This window comes from Habropoda laboriosa, unplaced genomic scaffold, assembly GCF_001263275.1.
Source record: "Habropoda laboriosa isolate 0110345459 unplaced genomic scaffold, ASM126327v1 scaffold648, whole genome shotgun sequence".
NCBI classification, from domain to species: domain Eukaryota; kingdom Metazoa; phylum Arthropoda; class Insecta; order Hymenoptera; family Apidae; genus Habropoda; species Habropoda laboriosa.
The window spans coordinates 1,617,301-1,636,356 of NW_017100857.1; the positions used below are offsets into that span (position 1 = coordinate 1,617,301).

The following is a 19,056-nucleotide window of genomic DNA, read 5'->3' on the forward strand; positions in this document are numbered from 1 at the left end:
ACGCGCATCGTTCAGAACATCTGTTCCAAACGTCTTAAGTCTCGATGAAACCGCTCGTCCAACAATTTCTACTTACGGTCACGTTTCTCAGCCATTCATCGACGATTTTCCTCTTTCCTCTTCCACGCGGAAAACGTCAAATTAATGCCCATTTCTGTTATATTTATATTATACAATATTGGAAGCTTTGGAAAAAGCTTTCGGAAAAAATAAACAGAATTGTTGATACACATTTCCGCAGTATTTTATGGAGATTGCATTAACGACGGGGAATATCATTGAAACAGCGATGATGAGCGGTAAATGGTCCACTCTCTGTTTTGTGACAATTCTTTTTTTGATAACACACGTTGCACGGTAATTTGGTGAAAATTTTTTTTAATGCTTTTATAGGAACATTTGCACAGTCACTCTCCGTTAATCGATTATACAACCCGTCAGCTGTTCTGTATAAATATTTGAACAGTTCTCGAATATGTATATAGGGGATTTGAAATATCGCGTGTATCGATGTTAAGCTACGCTTGGAAAAATCCAGGTTCGACGTGGCAGAGGATACACGGAAGAATTATGGAGAACATGATATTGCAAATTAGATACGTGTCTCAATTGTAGGTGGTGGATTGATGGACTACTGTGCATAGCTAAACCAACGCTGACACATCTAGCCTAATTGCTTCTCAATATCCACTTGTTTCACAAATTTAATTAATATCTATTTTAAATCTTTCTCCGTAAACAATAATTTTCAGTAATATTCCCTAATTGAATTGACAGTAAAAATATAGAAACTAGGTGAAATTTCTTTCGTGTCCTAATTTTCATAGACGGTAGAAGAGCTCAAAGAAAATATCTCCAATTCATTCGCAAGAAGGAAAGCTCCATATTCAATTTAAAATTTTACGTCTGCAAAGCACAATTGTCACTAATATTCTCCAAAAAAAATTGAGAATACAAATATAGAAACTGCATATTTCTTTTGTACCTTAATTCTCATTGACAGTAGAATAGCTCAAAGAAAATTCGCAAGAAAGCAACAAACTCACCAACGAAAAGAAAGCTCCATATTCAATTTAAAATCTCATCTGTATAAAGAACAATCTCCACTAACATCCTCCAAGAGAATTGACAATAAAAATACGGAAACCATCTTTCGTACCCTAATTCCGGTAGACACTAGTGTACCCGAAAGATGAAATAAGATCTCCCTAAGTCATCCCGCAAGAAGAAAGCTGTAGAAAGCTTCCTCGGATCCGAAAATCTCCCGGCCTTTCTCGAATTTTCCAGCGGAAAATAGTCGGGCATTTTCGTCGGACAGGGTCCTTCGATCCTATTATCATCAGAACCGATTCCTTCTGTCCCTGGTCCCCCGCCGGAGAAATCGATATGGTCGCGTAACGCGGTCATGAAAAAGCGGTAGGAAAAAGAGAAATATATTGGTCGGTCGTTGAAAACGACTGTGGCGTGGGGTCGAAAGATCTTATTCCATGCTGGCCGACGTTCCCCGTGGCCGTAAAGATAAATTCGAACGGTTACGAAGGAAAATCCAGTTTGTAGCGCGGATCGTTTTCTTTCCCGCCACGCGATAAAATCAACGAAACCACGGTGGAAAAGGTCGTACGAGCCTCCCCCTTTCGCAACATGGTTTTAGGCTCGTCGTCGACGCTCGGCTACGATCTTGATCGAGGGACCGCGAGATGATGGGTGGACCATCGGCCGTGTGAAATTTAAAGGGAAAATTCCCTGGACGAGTTACACGGGATTCGACCACTTGGATCTATCTTCATGGACGATTTCACAGGGATCGATGACAGTCAGGCCGAGGCGTGAGTAAATTTCCCTGGGGCAAATTCGTCTATGCTTTCTCGTGTCTCGTCTAGTGATTTCTTTGGTTTACTTACGTAAACAAGATTGTTTTTAAAAAATACAAAATTTGTGGATTTGCAGCATTGTTCTGAATATTTCGTGGCTGACTGACTGTCTCTAATCATTTCTTAGATATTCGGTGAAATGTTTTGGAAGTGACGTGGTGCAAATGATTACTCGCCAAGTGGGTAACGAAAATATATTTACTTAAACAGTAATGCTTAAACTAATTTCAAATGTAAACTATACTCCCTTAAGTAGCCCCTTTTCCCTGGGAAAGTCCCAGGAAGTGGGGGTTTGCATTGCCGAGGCAATACTCTTGTCCTCGAGGACGAAGAAACTCGGAGATGTTTGGAGAAACATCTCTCGATTCTTCGCCTCGAGGGCCAAGAGTCCTCAGGCCTAAGTGCGTGGCCCCCCCGTGGGGGTCGCCACAATGTGTGTGCTGTTTATATTTTTTAGGCTGATTTTTCATACCTTTCATACCGAATATTTTTTCGAGTAGTATTGTGTACCAAAGATTGATCAACATGGGTGATTGTCACAAATTCATAACTCGCTATTTTCGTCGAATTCGATTGCAGAACATTGGACGTTCCATTTGGAAACACAATTGCCTCGATAACAGTTCGATAAAAATGCAATCATTCTTATAATCGTGCAATTTAGTTGAAATAATAATTGTCGACCTCAGTTTAGTATCCATTGTGTACAAATTCTTCAAAACAATTCGGCGATAATCAATCAGAAAGGGTTAAACTTAAATCGCTGCAGTCAAAGTGTTACACAGAATCCTGTTCAAAATTACAATTTTTCTCGACTCTATTTCTTTTTTCAAACCATTCAGAATTCTAGAGAGACAAAGCTTCCAATCAGCGGTGTAAGAGCTTTTCAACTGAAATTCCAACTCATTAACTCCTTCGGGTATCGAAACAGCGAAGGCGCAAAAAAAAAAAAAAAGGAACAAAAACGAAAGAAAAATATTCCTTCCTTGTGAAAGCTTTCGGTGAACATCGAAACGCGTTGGGGAGAAAAAATCGCCAGGATTTTATACGCAATTTCAGAGGTGCAGCTGTAACGGCAGCCAATATTTTCCAGCGGCCTGCCTCTGTTTCTCTGATAATACGGGGGCATTATACGGTAGTTTAGCAGAAGTTGCCGCCGCCGACACCGGAAGCGGAGCGGCGCGTGCACGTAGAACGGCACACACGACCACACCGGGGAAACTTCATTACACTAACGTGCGTAGTGTAACAAACTCGTTACACGGTCGGTCGAAATCCCTTTGTCTAGGCTCGGGGCAGATTTTTCAGTTAAAAGCGTACCATTAACCGCTACCAGATTCTTCCCTCCCTCTCTCTGTCTTTCCCTCTTTCTCTCTATTCTTCCCTCGCACTGAAGCTTTCTAAAACGATCCTCCAGAGAAAAGTTTGCGCTCATTTTCGAGGCTGATTTTTGGAACAACAGTCCAATGAAGCTTCTCTGCCCTGTGTTTAGCAAATTGCAAATTGGCGAAGCAATTCTTCCGATAGTTACACGATTCATTTTTGTAAGAGAGAAGAAACTGTGGATTTAAAAAAATTGTAATTCTTGGAAGCTCCGTTGACGAAGAAAATCATTCTTCGACTTAATTTCAGTGAAAAACATTTTTAACACGGTCGCTGCCACTGGAAAATCGATAGCAGGTTGGGTAATGCACTGTGGACGCATATGCTGCGTCGGTGGCAGCGGGCGTGTCTAGAATTCTGTCCATGCAGATATTTTTTTTATTGTGACTATTTAACTTTCTTTCAATTCTCAAACAAAATTTGTAACGCTTAATGAAATATTTGGAATTTGTAACAATTTGTGTTACATCGCGACTCTAAGAATACAGAGGAGTCAGGAAGAATTCCGAGATAGTCGGCAATGTCTCCATTCCATTTCCGTTACAGATGCAAATTCTCAAGAGTTTCGCGACGAATCTTCGCGCTCCGCGAAAATACTTTAACACACCGAGGAGGAGAGAGAGAGAGAGTTGGAGGATGGATCGTCGCGGAAGGTTGTTCGTTTTAGATAGGATCGCTGGTTCGAAAAGCATTCGAGGGATTCAAAGAGGGAGTGTGGATGGCGAAACGGAGGAGGCAATGGCTCGAAGGAGCGCGATTATTAATGCATTTCGCCTTCCCCTCCCTCGCGTTCGTTAATACATCATACTCGAGACGCGGCGTTGCTGTTTTCTGCAGTTGTTCCCTCGGTCAATTACAGCGTCGAACGAAGATTAATTACGTCTCGCGGTTCGGCCATTTTTCATCGAGCGTGACCCTGTTACCACTTGCAATTGTTCCGGATAAAAAGAGGCCATCTGCTTCGACTTACAAGGGAACATCCCTAAGTGATAATATCACCGATATTCGTGTAACTTTGGTGCATTATGGCACGCGAAAAAATATTCGACACGTTTTTTTTTTATCGAAAATCGTCCACTTTTAAGGGGTGAAAATTGCCGTTAAAATTATGAGCGTAACAAACATACTTGGTCAAAATTATTTATTACTTTCTATTTTTCAAATTTGTTGTTGAAAAATACAAAATTAGTCAATTTAAACCTTTACTCTATCTCTAATAGTTTTCGAGATATTAGAACAAGTGCGTTTACGCTCACAATTTCGAGGACGATTTTCACCCCTTCAACGTCGACCATTTTCGATATAAAAAAATACGTGTCGAATATTTTTTCGAGCACTATCGCGTACCAAAGTTTCATCAAAATCCGTGAATATTATTTTCAAACGTTATATTCGACGAGTATTCTTTTTTATTGAAAATCGCCCTCAAAATTGTAAGCGTAACAAACATATTTGGTCAAAATTATTGATTACTCTCTATTTGTCAAATTTGTTTATGAAAAATACAAAATTTGTCAATTTAAACCTTTACTCTATCTCTAATAGTTTTCGAGATATTAGAACAAGTGCGTTTACGCTCACAATTTCGAGGACGATTTTCACCCCTTCAACGTCGACCATTTTCGATATAAAAAAATACGTGTCGAATATTTCTTCGAGTACTATCGCGTACCAAAATTTCGTCAAAATCGGTGAGTATTATTTTCAAACGTTCTCTTGTTAGACGAGATATTTATCTTCGTAATTTGAATCATAGAGAGCGAAGAAGAAATCTTGTTCGTCCTACTTGTATGGTGTGTAAAACATTCGGCAGAGAAGTAAAATTCGCGACACCGTTCGATCGAAAATTAATCGGTCTGTGCATTATTAAATTCCGCGCAGCGCAATAATCGTCGGCTGAATTATTAGCCCGTGCGTTGGTAATCGTTGCAGATTGATTTTTAATAGTTAATTTCGAGCGAAATTTAACGCTCGTTGTACACCGGCTCTCCTTTGTCCTGAGCGAGTAACGGTCGTCGATATATTTATTCATAACGTAAGCACACTTACGCGAAACGATTGGTGTTCTCGACCGGTATGATACTTTAATTTCCACCGTGTCGCGTCACGTGAAAATTATTCAACCCGAACCTATTCACGTCAAAACTCCGACTTTCCATTTATCGCCCCGCAAATAATCCCTTCGGAAAAATCTATTATCCACCCCCGGGGAAACGCTAAATCTTTCGAAACAAAATGAATCGCGTTAAAAACCACTCGATTATAATACACACACACGCACGCGCGCGTACACGTTTCGCACCTCTCGAATATTCAAAACTCTCTCCGGGGATAATAGTTATCACTCTCATTATCCGATGTGAATTGTTTTACAACAATCAGCGGCTCCTGGTGTCAACGAGTATCACACTCGAACCACCGGGGCATTAATTGTCACCTTCAACACTCACGTGGACCGAACAGGCGTCGTTAAAATCTTCCAGAGTGTTCCTGATGTTTACAAGCGGAACCGGGATAAAGAGCGATCGGTGGATCGAAGTTAATTAGCTCGGCTCGTTTCTCACCTTGAAATTGGATTAGACTGTTGGAAGGAGGTTCGACGGAATCGTTATCGCGAGCCACTCCCTTGAAGAACATTTTTCACCCCCGAGCTTAGCCGGCGGCTTGACTGACGCGAGTTAAACGCCGTTTCTCACCTCGTTCGACGAAGAGGAGAAGAGAATCTAACCGTCGATGATGCTTCGCGATATTTAGTAATTGTGGGGAGAAACGAGAGCGCGTGAGACTTGGTGAATTGTTCTCTCGCTCGATTTTTCACAGCCACGTCGTTTGTACATCGGTTACACGCAACAGTTCGACGCCGTTGGATTTTTAATCCGTTCGACGGGAGGCCGTGCGAATGAAGTCGCGTGTTTTTCTCCCCGTCGTTCATTAAAACCGCGCAGGGGCGAGATTGCAAACACGTCGCGTCGAAATCTGCCGCCCGGTTTCTGCCATCCCGTTGGATAACGGAGCGGGGAAACGCTGGGAAATATGGTACCGGTTCGCTTGTGACGAGGCAAGTGGAATAGCTCTGTCTGTGGTCAGACGCGCCGTAAACGAAGTAGGCTTTTGAAGGGTGGGTACGGTACTCGTGGTAGTTTGTTTGTTTCGGTTCCCTTTTTAGAGTGATTTGGGAATGTGGAGACGGTAATTGTGATGATTTGTGTTCTGAGAGAATTAGATTTCAATGCGTTGATGTTTCAGCGATACTGATGATACTTTAGGGATGAAATTTTAGCGACATTGGTGCTTTTCTAGTTGTGAAATTTTAGTGATATTGAGGATATTTTGGTGACCAAGTTTCTGAGATTTTGATGACATTTTAGCGATGAAAGTTTAGCGATATTGGTGATATTTCACTTGTGGAATTTTAGTGATATCGAGGATGTTTCGGTGACGAAATTTTTGCGACATTGACGATGTTTTAGTGATGAAATTTCAGTGATATCGAGGATATTTCAGTAATGAAATTTCTGTGACATCGATGACATTTCAGTGACGAAACTTTAGCGATATCAACGACATTTTAGTCACAAAATTTTAGCGATATCGTTAGTATTTCAGTGACGAAACTTTAGCAACATTTCTAACAGAAAAGGAACAAAAGAATTTCCCGTACCCTATTTTCACCTCCAAAGGAACGCTGCCAAAGAAATATCTCATTCGAGCAAGATAAACGAATAACGTACAGTGTCACGGAAGTATCACGACAGTGTTAAGTAGAACAGTCGAAAGGAGCGAACAAGTGAAATAAGATATGCCATCGAAGCCGTGCATTTTGTCAAACGTTCGCCTTGCAAATGAAGTCGCCGTGTGGTCGATTATCGCGAATGCAAAGAGACGAACGCGTCGACACAGGGCCAGCGATTCAGCAATGGACATTGGTAGAGGGTTAACGTGACCCGAGACACACGGTGAAACGATGATATCTCTCGCGAGACAAATGGTAGGGCACCGGGCAACACTCCTGCTGTTAGATGCGCCGCAAGTAGAATAAGTCCGCGTATGATCGGACGATTAATTCACCTGCTACTCGTACTCCACTAAACGAAAGCTTAAAATAGCTTGCTATTACAAACCAACGTGTAGACTTCGTTGGAAAATAATGTAGAGGCTCTCGCGTTAACCTAATTAATTCGAACTTTGCTGAAATCTCGCATTTCTTACAAATGCGGGAATAAAATATTTTTTATGGTGTTGCAGAAAATGATAAATATATCGAATTGGTGGAAAATGTGTCGATACACGAATTCATAGAAGATGTAGCATTTCTATAGTCAAATAAATGATTCGACACTTTTATCAGAAGAGTCCCTTCCGGAAGAAAATAATTTACTAAACACCTCTATTATCTGAACACCTCTAGTTCATCAAATTAAACACGTCTCTTCGAGGAAACGTGGTGCAGCTGTCTTTTCGACTCTACAATTCACGTTTCTCGAAAAAGGGAGCTTCTCGAGACGTGCAATTTGATGTATGCACCTTCACGGATTATGGTCGTGGTTTCCGTGCATCGGTGTACAGCAAGTATTCATCAGTATGCAGGCATCGGCATTATGGATCACGTACTGGATTACCTGAACGTATCACGGAGGAGGGATCTAAGCATAGGTGGATCGAGGCAACCATGTCAATATTACCCTCGGTTATAAATCAACCGGACACGGTGAAACGATAGGCAGCTTATTAGTGGGTGATAGTTCCCGTGGAACATAAATTTCCCTCTGTTCTTCGGCTTGAGAAATTGAAAAATGCTAATTCCAGAGTAAATCTGCCGTTTATACACGAACAATTTGTAGCCTTTTTGGTAAATCCAAATAATTCTGCTTCAGGAAATCTTAACGTGAACGTTTGTAGAAGTATTTGCATGTTTACACATTTAAAATAATCACGCAGTATGTCGCGATATAGTTTAATTAACCTTATTTGCATTCACGAATCCTCTCGTCTATTTGTTTACTTATTCCCAAATGCAATTTAATTTTAAATACATGGTAACTATCGAACCGGTAATTGAACTCTTGCAATTCGGAACAGAGATTATTTTCGTGTCTGTGTGTTAAAAAATTTTTCGTTCCGTAGAAATCCTTTGTGAACGTATTTTTCTTTCAATTTGTGAAATTTTATTTCATTTGTTTCTTGCAATTTTGGTATCAAAACACACGCTTGGCCTTTCATTATTCATAAACGAAGCAAATTTAACAAGTTCTACTGCATCGAGTTAGTCACTTTCGCTTCTAAGTGGCTCGATTAATAGGAACGATTCGATATACAAGAACACCGGCCGATCATTTTAACGCGAACACTTTCAGAGAGGTTGTCGAGTATACCTCGTAAAGATTCAGCTACGGTAACCTTCGTTCTATCATTTTATTAAGACACTTCAGTTCTCCGTTAAAGTTCATCTTTCACCTGGTTTTACGCTCCTCCTCGGTCTCACACCTGCGATAGCAAGCGTGTAAACACGGTGGCCATCGTTTCGTTTCGGATACCGGCAGATTCGCGATTACTTTACGATCCGCTGTTCATTTCATAGGATCTGTAAAAATAATAGTACCTAGGGTCGTTAATTTTTTATCGTACTAAAGCTATCCAAAGCTCTTTCGTTCGAACCTAGTGTACATACTTGATCCCTTGTAATAACTAGAGAGTGTATCGCTGAGAACAATCGATTCTTCTTAGGTACACCGTGACTGGTCGTTCCAGGCCAATAAACGTCCACTTTTTCTCCTCGCTTAAACGTTTCTCAGAATCTTTGTTACGTGGGAAATTTGTATTTTATCGTTCGCGAAATGTACACCTCCCTGCTTCATCGAATTTGAAGCAAATCTAAATAATCACGAAATTACCAAGATTGAGGAAGAATTATTCGATCAGGAATCTCGGCACCTCCCTGCTTCATCGAATTTGAAGCAAATCTAAATAATCGCGAAATTACCAAGATTGAGGAAGAATTATTCGATCAGGAATCTCGTGATGTAAGAAGTATAGTCGATGGAAGAAATATTGGCTTAGCTAAGTTTAGGCTTAGACGCAAGCAAATCTAAATAATCACGAAATTACCAAGATTGAGGAAGAATTATTCGATCAGGAATCTCGTGATGTAAGAAGTATAGTCGATGGAAGAAATATTGGCTTAGCTAAGTTTAGGCTTAGACGCAAGCAAATCTAAATAATCACGAAATTACCTAGATTGAGGAAGAATTATTCGATCAGGAATCTCGTGATGTAAGAAGTATAGTTAATGGAAGAAATATTGGCTTAGCTAAGTTTAGGCTTAGACGCAAGCAAATCTAAATAATCACGAAATTACCAAGATTGAGGAAGAATTATTCAATCAGGAATCTCGTGATGTAAGAAGTATAGTCGATGGAAGAAATATTGGCTTAGCTAAGTTTTAGCTTAGACACAAACCTCAGCGATGAAATTTCTGCAGTAACACAACGGGTGTCCACATATTTCTGAAGATCAATGTTCCCAAATGTAACTGAAACTTGTTACAAATTCTGCTGTACCGTAGGAATGCTAGATTATAAGAATGATTGTACCGAGTGTGTGTATAGCTTAGACACAAACCTCAGCGATGAAATTTCTGCAGTAACACAACGGGTGTCCACATATTTCTGAAGATCAATGTTCCCAAATGTAACTGAAACTTGTTACAAATTCTGCTGTACCGTAGGAATGCTAGATTATAAGAATGATTGTACCGAGTGTGTGTACCGGAAAGATAGAGGTGCGAATGAATAGTGAACGAAGAATATTTGGGTTTGAGCGATAGAAGTGTGAATGACAAGTGTTTGGAACGAGAGTATCCGGTGCGCGACTGTAGAAAAGTTCGGTGGACGTGATTGGATGAGTTTTGAGAATGTTCGCGAAGAGTGAAGAGGTAGAGAAATAGAGAAGGAGAGAACGGAAGGATAAAACAGAGTGAATAAGACGCGGAGGGGGCATTTGAGAGTGAAAATATCGTGGAGCGAGAGTCGTTCAGAGAGAATTATAGAGTATCGAGAGTAGAGTTAAGAGTTAGTCTTAGATTATCTTAGTTAATAAACTGTTCTCGTTATGAAATCTTGCGTATCTACAGTATTCGCATTGATCCAAGTCGACGATACTGCTCCATCTGATTTCGAAGAACAACGGAATGAAGGCGATGCAGGGGAAAGATTAAGCCGCGACGAGAATAACCGTAAGAATAACACGGACGAGCGACGCGAGTTGGAATAAACCGCGCAAATAGGAAGAGAATAACCCAGAAAGAGGAACGAAATCGTATCTGGAAAGAAGAAGAAAAGGAAGAGAGCGAGAGAAGAATAACTGAAACTGAAAGGTCACGTTTCAGAGTGAGAAAGGGGTAGAGTAGTGGCAGAGAGAAAGTGGAGGAGACGAAGGAAGAGAGGAGAGCACCTTGGGGACACTCCGGTGGTTCGTGCACGAAGGCAATTTCGCGAACATCCAGACGAAAAAAAGGCCGGCAGCTAGCGTGAAACGAGACGACCGAGAATTCATTTTTTCCTATAGTATTGGTTGACAGGAGGATACTCCACTCTACAGCGTTCGCGACTGAAAAAATCCCTGGTAAATTGCCCCTTCCTCGTCGCTACGCTCTTTCTTTTTCATCATTTTCTTCCAATTCACCGAAGAATATCGTGTCTCGTTGAAAATTCAACCCTTTGCACCCTTCGACGAGGAAGCGAGGATAAATTCGATCGATCTCTGTACAGGATGTTTCGAAACATGTGGGCATAACTTGAGGGGTGGATTCAGTGCGCTGAAATAAGAGAAAAAGTTCTGAACTGAAATTCAATTTCATTAATGGCGGCTGTGATATTGCTTTTCAGTTCGTCGATAGTTTTTGGGTTATTAGCGTAGACTTTACTTTTCAAGAATCCTCCTCCTCGTGAAATTACGCGTCCGTTAAACATTTCCTTCAGCAGAGCAACTGTTTCCTTTGATGTGTGGCATGTGGCACCGTCTTGTTGAAACCAGATATCGTCCACGTTCATATTGTTCAATTTGGCCCTAAAGAAAGTGGTTATCGTGTGACGATAACGCCGTTGGAATAATCCTATATTTTAGAGGACTTTGAAGGATTGGTCCCGGTGTTAGGTTAAAAATCAGCGCACGATCACAGCCGGTTGCAGGTTTCGCAGGATGGAACGAGCTCTCGCGTTCCGACGCGATCAAGCTGGCCGAAATGAAATTACAACGCGTTACAAACCAGATTCCAAGCGGTCCCAGCGATTCCACAGCGAATGGCTCTGATCGATCATCGTTCACCGACGGGACAAAGGGTGGCGCATCTGGTCGAAATCGGCGAGGAACGAGCTCGAATTAAATCGTTTGTCCCGTGACGCGATGATGGCCGCGGCGGTACGGGCCGCGGTTTTTCCCATGAACCATAGATGGGTTGCTTGATAAACGGGTTAAAAATGTAGAGGGTGTACAGATATTTGTTTCATTATTTCTCGCTCGTTTCGTTTCACTCGTACGCTCGTATTTCCTTTTCTGTGTATTGTATATGCCTCTGCTTCCAATTTATGTCGTATTCGATTCGTCACAATTATGGGAACGTTAGGATATAGACAGATTTAACGCACAGTGGAGAATATACATTTGAAAATTGTCAAACTTAGTATGACTAATATTAACCCTTTTTTGCACCTTAATTTAATTCTTCATTTTACCTTTTGCACAATTTTATCTTAATTTATTAATAGAAATTTTTGCGATTTAGGTTGAAATTTTATTCTTTGCTTAATTCCGCATTGATTAAATAATACAAATTTTAAAACGATACGGGGGAAAGAAAAGATTTCGCGATTTAGGTTGAAAGTTTACTCTTTGCTTAATTTTACTTTAATTTATTAATACAAATTTTGAAACGATCCGGCGAAAATAAAAGATTTCGAGAGTGTGCTTGAATATCTACCATCTGTCGCACGTGAAACGCACTAAACTCTGCCCCAGCGAAAGGGTTAATTAAGTATGCTGGATTTACACTTCTCAGAGAGTATCTCTAAAATTCTAAAATACTTTAACTTTCAAATACCCTCGCAAACTCTCTCTCTGTAGAGTCTAGACTCTAGATTCTCGCTCTCAACTGTGAACTCTGAACTATCTCTCTCACCCTTTCGCACTATGGAATCGTTACCGAGAGAGATATTTTGTCACATCCACCAAAAAGCCTGGGTCACCGTGTGCAGCCCTCTTTCACACCAAACTATCACGCACTCTGTCCAAACACTCCCCTTTCTCGCCTCTATCGCTCGATTAACAATTACCTCGCAGACGAACTCCTCCAAATCTGCGCATTCTTCCTTCCTCTTGCTCAATTCAGACAAATCACGCAGAAATTTCTAGGATACATTCAGTCGAGTTTACTGAAAAGTTTAGGTAGCCTAATCTCAAGCACTCAGTTCAAACATTCTTCTGTGGCGCCTCTAACGCTCTAAACTCAGTGACTCGCTCTAAACATTCTCCCCTGGAGTCTCTAACGCTCTAAACATTCTCCTCTGGTGCCTCTAACGCTCTAAACATTCTCCTCTGGCGCCTATAACGCTCTAAACTCTGTGAATCGCTCTAAACATTTTCTTCTGACGCCTCTTACGCTCTAAACTCAGTGACTCGCTCTAAATATTCTCTTCTGGTGCCTCTAACACTCTAAACTCAGTGCCCGCTCTAAATATTCTCTCCTGGCGTCTCCAACGTTCTGAACATTCTCCTCTGGCGCCTATAACGCTCTAAACATTCTCCTCCGGCGTCTTTAATGCTCTAAACTCAGTGACTCCGTCTAAACACTTTCTCCTGGCGCCTCTAACGCTCTAAACTTTCTCCTCTGGCGCCTCTAACGCTCTAAACTTTCTCCTCTGGCGCCTATAACGCTCTAAACATTCTTCTCTGGCGCCTATAACGCTCTAAACATTCTCCTCCGGCGTCTTTAATGCTCTAAACTCAGTGACTCCGTCTAAACATTCTCTCCTGGCGCCTCTAACGCTTAAACATTCTTCTCTGGCGCCTATAACGCTCTAAACATTCTTCTCTGGCGCTTCTAACGCTCTAAACTCAGTGACTCGCTCTAAACATTCTCCTCAGACTCCTCTAACGCTCCAAACATTCTCACAAAGTTTTTATTCCTGCAATAAAACTTGAAAAAGGTGTGTTCTAAAAACATTCTTATAAATCCTCGAGAAAAAGTTGAGAGAATCTGTAAATTTCTCAGTATCCACGGAGAATTGATCGATTCCATTGAAGAAGACAAGAAGGAATCAGAAGTTAACCTAGAAAACCTCGGTGCAACACGGCCACATCAAAGGTCACCGCTCCCGTATTAATCTTTCCTTCTTATATTCGTCCTCTCCACGTTCCCGACATGCATATTCCATTAATTTTTATAAACTCGAGCAGCCAGAGAGAGAGGGAGAGAGGAGCGCGATCGCGTGGTTCGAACACGGAATCGCAAGCTCGCGGCTGATATTAAGCTCTGTTGGATTTCTTCCGAGCTCGGCTTTAATTCATATATCATTCGGTGTCGTCGTCGCGGCAGTAAATTCTCGCGAATCGTCACGAGGAGCGGAATTTTTCACGCGGAAGATCTCGAAGACGATCGCATTCGCGGCCGAGCTGGACTTCTCTCGTGAAAGCGAGGTTCGCCGGACATGCATGAAACGGTTGTCGCGTGCAACAGGAGACTAACACGCGGAAATTTCGTCGGGGAGAAAGAATGTGAACGCGTGTGCATAAATAGGGGAATTGAAGAACGAGAGGGAGGAGGAGGAAGAGAGTAGTTGGAGGATTTATGCAAGAGGCACTAGCTCGGAGAATTGGCGAGGAATTCTTCTTAGGGGATCGAATATGCAAAAGTTCGACCGGAGAACTATCGACAGGCGAATTTATTCGGTTAATAAGCGTGTAATAATACCGTTTCCTAGCCGTTGCTCGATTTATCGCGTCGAATCGATTGGCGCCGGTACACTGTTAACAGATTTATTCACGTTTACCACGCTCGAATCAGCGGGAACTTCTTAATCTTGATTGCAACTGCACATGCACAGGCGTTGCGGAAATTTTAATGGAGACTGTGTGTGATTCAATTTATTTTGCGGTAAATTTGAGAGGTATGTAACGAGGCGAGGAGGAATAACAGGGTCTGTTCGGTTGTAAAAACCTAAAGCTGTTCAAGGCGAAGGTTTAGGCGACACGGCTCGCAAATTTACAATTATTTAGGAAACCCTCTCATCTGGCCACCAGAAGCGGCAGCCTGCCGACCGACCAGATGAACCAGGACTCGACCCTACAATGCAACAAATATTTAACAACAATACCCCCATCCTCTCGACACGACAGTCACCCCTGGAATACTCACAAAAATCCAATCAACACTCTTCAACCACCTCCACTACACATTTAAACAGCGAATAGAAGCACACAGCAAGTTGATAAAATAGTACGCACAGACTTCGATTTTAGTATTACAAGCACCAACAGTTACTTACACATTAGCATACACATTCGATACAGACACTATTATTGTAACATATCTGGTTAACTATTTTTAATACAAGTATATCGTTGTTCAACATTGTGTGATTACTCAAAATTCAATACAGTCCACTACGTATCCATCGCATCCTTCGAAAGACTTCACTGAAGATTGCAAAATCAACAGTTCGAAGTCCGCGTCATCAAACCGTCGCAAATTCTAACGTCGACGCTGTGACGCGACCAAACAGGGTCTATGGCGTTGGACGCAGATGATCGAGGAAAATCGATTTTGTCTAACGACGAGGCACAGCTCCGAAGATGTTTCTTTAATTCTGAGATTGTACTGGGTGATTGGAAAATTGTGGTGCAAAGAGGGCGAAGATAAGTCGAAATCTTGTAATTTCGATTACTCGAGAGAATTTTATTGATAAGCAAGATGATAATAGGAGAATCGATTTTGTCTGGAAGGACGAGTCACGGTTCCAGAGAAACTTCTTTAACTCCGGGATTCTACAGGGTGTAATTTTGTAATTACGATTATTTGAGAGAAATTCATAGCTAAGTAAGATAATAACTCTGATAAAAAGCAAATAATGACAAATATCCAAAGGGGAAAATCGATTTTGTCTAAAAGAACGAGTCACGGTTCCAGAGAAATTTCTTTAATTCCGAGATTAGACAGGATGCTTGAAAAACTTTTGGTGCATCACTATGCACAAATTGTCCCAGAAAAATGGTAATCTGCGCCAAAATTTATGACAGATTTTCGAAAACAAAGCTCCCTGCGAAATTAGATTATTCCACAATTTCCACTCATACCACACACACCCGATACATCTCCCTCGCTGTCAACGGTACAAACAAAAGGACAACAATCCCCCCACAATTCCGCCGTTGTATCGGTAAGTCGAAATATTACGTTGAACAAAAGCACACACGGTTTCAACGTCCAAATGAATTTATTCGTGTCATCAATGTGTCCCACATTTCCTTGAAAGCCTGATAATCGTCGAATACTTTGCCGGCGCGCGAGACAATGGCCGAAGACTGGAAACGAGCAAGAATCTCGTTCTCGATGCGAAACAACTTCTCCTCCTAAGGAGGACAATAAGGACTTTCACTGTCTCCGCGTAGAATAATAGGGGCGGATAGAGGGGCTGGGGGCGGTCGCCTATTTACGAATGAGGAAAACGGAGCGTGTGCAAGCTGCATTATGTATGCGCTAAAAGCAGCACCACCACCACCACCAGCCTGGCTCCCGTTGTGTTACGATGAATAAATAAGTAACTCTATCTGCCTGGAGATTCCTCCGTTTGCCTGGCCGCGTTTATCTTTACGCGCGATAAGATGCTGCGCCCGGGTAAATATTGATGTCTCGCCTAATTAAGCCCCCTTCTTCGTCCAATATTCTTCGGGGCTGGGACGACATTCACGCGTGCAGCACGCACGGAACCAGGCCAAGGAGACCGAGTGAAACGGCGATGCGCGTAAGGTCGAGCCATTGCAACGGGTGATCAATAGTGAAAATGCGGGCTATTTGTGAGAAATTCTACCGAAATGGTGTCATCGTCTACGACGTGCTGTCTGTGGAACGTAGTAATTTAACACCTTGAACGTTGCGGTTCGCCGCTGAAAGTGCGGTCCAAGTTTTCAGCGTTGGAACGGCGCGGCGGCTTGAAGATTGAGCTTACTACTGAAAATAGGGAAAAATGTTGGGAAAAGTTTGGTCACTGTGACGAGATACTTCGATGCACTATCGTGCAGCCACAAAAAGTAGACGTATATGTCACATAGATTGGTACACAAGAATTTTCGCGATAAGAATATTTCTGCTGTGCATTGACTGCGGTCGATATACAGGGTGTCCAATTTCTTTCGGAGCAAACTTCGCCAGTGTATTCTATAGGTACATATGAGAGAAAAATGTTATATAAACATGGGTCGTTTGAAGCTTCGTTAAAAAGTTAGAACGAAAATAGTAACGAAGTTGCCCTCGTGCTCCGTGTTATTGTTACAACTTTTTAATAAAGCTTCAAACGACCTATATTTACATAACGTTTTTTTCTTTCTTATGCACATAGAACATACTGACAAAGTTTGATCAGCAAAAACTGGGACACCCTGTATAAACAATTACTAAATGCACGTAATACGTATACATATATGCATCTATTTAATATTTACCTTTTCCTGAAGTTCCTCAAGCGTAGTTTTGTACCTCTCAAGTGCTACGCTACCTGTTATTAACTTCTTTTTCAACTGGGAGAGTAATCGTTGAACCTTTTTCATCAAAGTTTCTCTCACTAAATTTTCGTCTTTACTGTAACTCGACAAACTTGCTGCGGCCCTTTGCCAAATGGCAATTTCATGTCTTAATTCCTACAACGCGGGGACAAAGGAATATATTAAACACGTTTGTTGTGTTTGTAATTTAGTTTGTGCCTTAGCTAACGAATCTTCTTTATGCGAAAAATTGTCGAAAAGTTAAGTTCATTGCCTAGTATAAATTGAAATATAATACCTGAGTCGCAAACTTCAAGGACATGTTTTATGTTTATTTGTGTATCGATAAAATATGAAAACGATCATATTTGGATGGAAAGAGAAGATTGGAAATACATATTGTTTAAAGTACCTGTACATCTTGCGGCTCGTCGAATCTAAGAACGGCTATATCTCGGAAGATAAATCGTAGTTGAGCATATACTACAAATATCACTAGTATAACGCCAATACTCATGTGCAGTGTGAATGTACTAAAATCGATACCCTAAATAATGGCCAACATATTACAATAGTATATTATAAATGATTAATAATTATGAAATATTGTAATCAACGCTTTAACACTGTTTACTCAAATATTCTTGAAAGTTTCATAATACAGATTGAAGCAATCGATATTATTAAGCGTACAAATTAATTCGGACCCTTTTCTCCACAAACTTCAATGTTTATTTAGAAAAAAATCAATCACAATTATAATGTTCCAAATAATCTCAATTATTTTATTTGTTTCTCTCTGAGAAAGTATGGCTGTTTTGGAGTCAAGACTTTGTGCAAAAAGGCACCTAATTAATTTCTACACCTAATATATTTAAATATGCTGCCAGTTTTATATTATTTTTGTAAATACAGTATGTTCATTACGAACAGTTATTTGATCGGTATCGATCGTTTACACCATTATTAATACGAATAAAAATTTTATTCAAGCTAGATATTAAACTGGTTTAACTTAATTGTCGATGAAATATTCCCAGAAATACACGAAGTGATACTTACATTATTAATAACATCGCGATTCGACGCAATAATTACATTAGGCGGATCACCTATTGGCGTCATAGCACCCCCAATATTAGAATAAACCACCATTGCTGTTAATATCGGCACCGGATTTATTTCCATTACTTCGCATAATCGGATGGTTACCGGTGTCATTAACAGTACCGTTGTAACATTATCTAAGATCGATGAAACGAACGCTGTGAAGAAACATAATGTACCTACGAGTGGCCATAGCTTTCCTCCGGTTATCTAAAAACAACAATTATGCCAGCTTTTTAATGGAAATATTAAATACTGTCAAGCATAAATATTCGTGTAATAGAATATCTGTATAGACTGTATTAGAAAATTATGAAAGTATCACCTTGTAAGCATAGACCGCTAACCAGTCAAATATGCCTGTTTCTGCGACTACGGCGACAAGTATCATCATGGAGAACAATAATAACAACGTATCGACGTCTATCCAAGATATCAATTCATCCATAGTTGGTCTCTGTGAAAAAATTCTTTAATCTGTGATTTAATCGACTTCTTAAATTTTCCTAAGATATTCTTAGTCTCTTTCTCTGTATTACCTCATTTAAGGCCGCTAGTATTGCAATAGACATGGTCGACGCTAGCATGGCGGCTAAAGTTCTATGTACAACCTACAATTATTCGCTTAAACTATTTAAACCATTTGAAAATGTGTACATTCGTACAGTGTTAATTGTTATAATGGTGTATAAATCACAGATAGTACACGACGTCTTAGAGATGTCTATTTTTCTAACAACGTGGAAAAATTATGTCTTTAACCCTTTGACTTGTAACAACGAGTGACACGAATTCTGGTCAAGATGTGCTAAAGGCAGTCATATTCGTAACAAAAATTCATTTTAATTCTAATTTTAGATTTGACTTGTGAAACTGAAGATTGTCAAATTTAATTAATCTACAATACATTAGCTTACCTTACTTAATGTAGTACTAGAACAGTAAA

The 19,056-nt window shown here is 40.7% G+C and overlaps 1 protein-coding gene across 1 annotated transcript in view; it reads right to left on the bottom strand.

Annotated features, from left to right (window-relative positions):
- LOC108577381 (P protein-like) overlaps nt 1-18,721 on the bottom strand; it is a gene marked incomplete at its 5' end in the record, with an annotated part of 22,743 nt that extends 4,022 nt beyond the window's left edge. The window contains 5 exons of the mRNA XM_017940521.1: nt 16,965-17,159; nt 17,416-17,550; nt 18,066-18,320; nt 18,436-18,567; nt 18,650-18,721. Coding sequence (XP_017796010.1) covers nt 16,965-17,159; nt 17,416-17,550; nt 18,066-18,320; nt 18,436-18,567; nt 18,650-18,721 — 789 coding nt within the window. The remainder of the gene's footprint in view (nt 1-16,964; nt 17,160-17,415; nt 17,551-18,065; nt 18,321-18,435; nt 18,568-18,649) is intronic.
- Between the last annotated feature and the right edge of the window lie 335 nt (nt 18,722-19,056).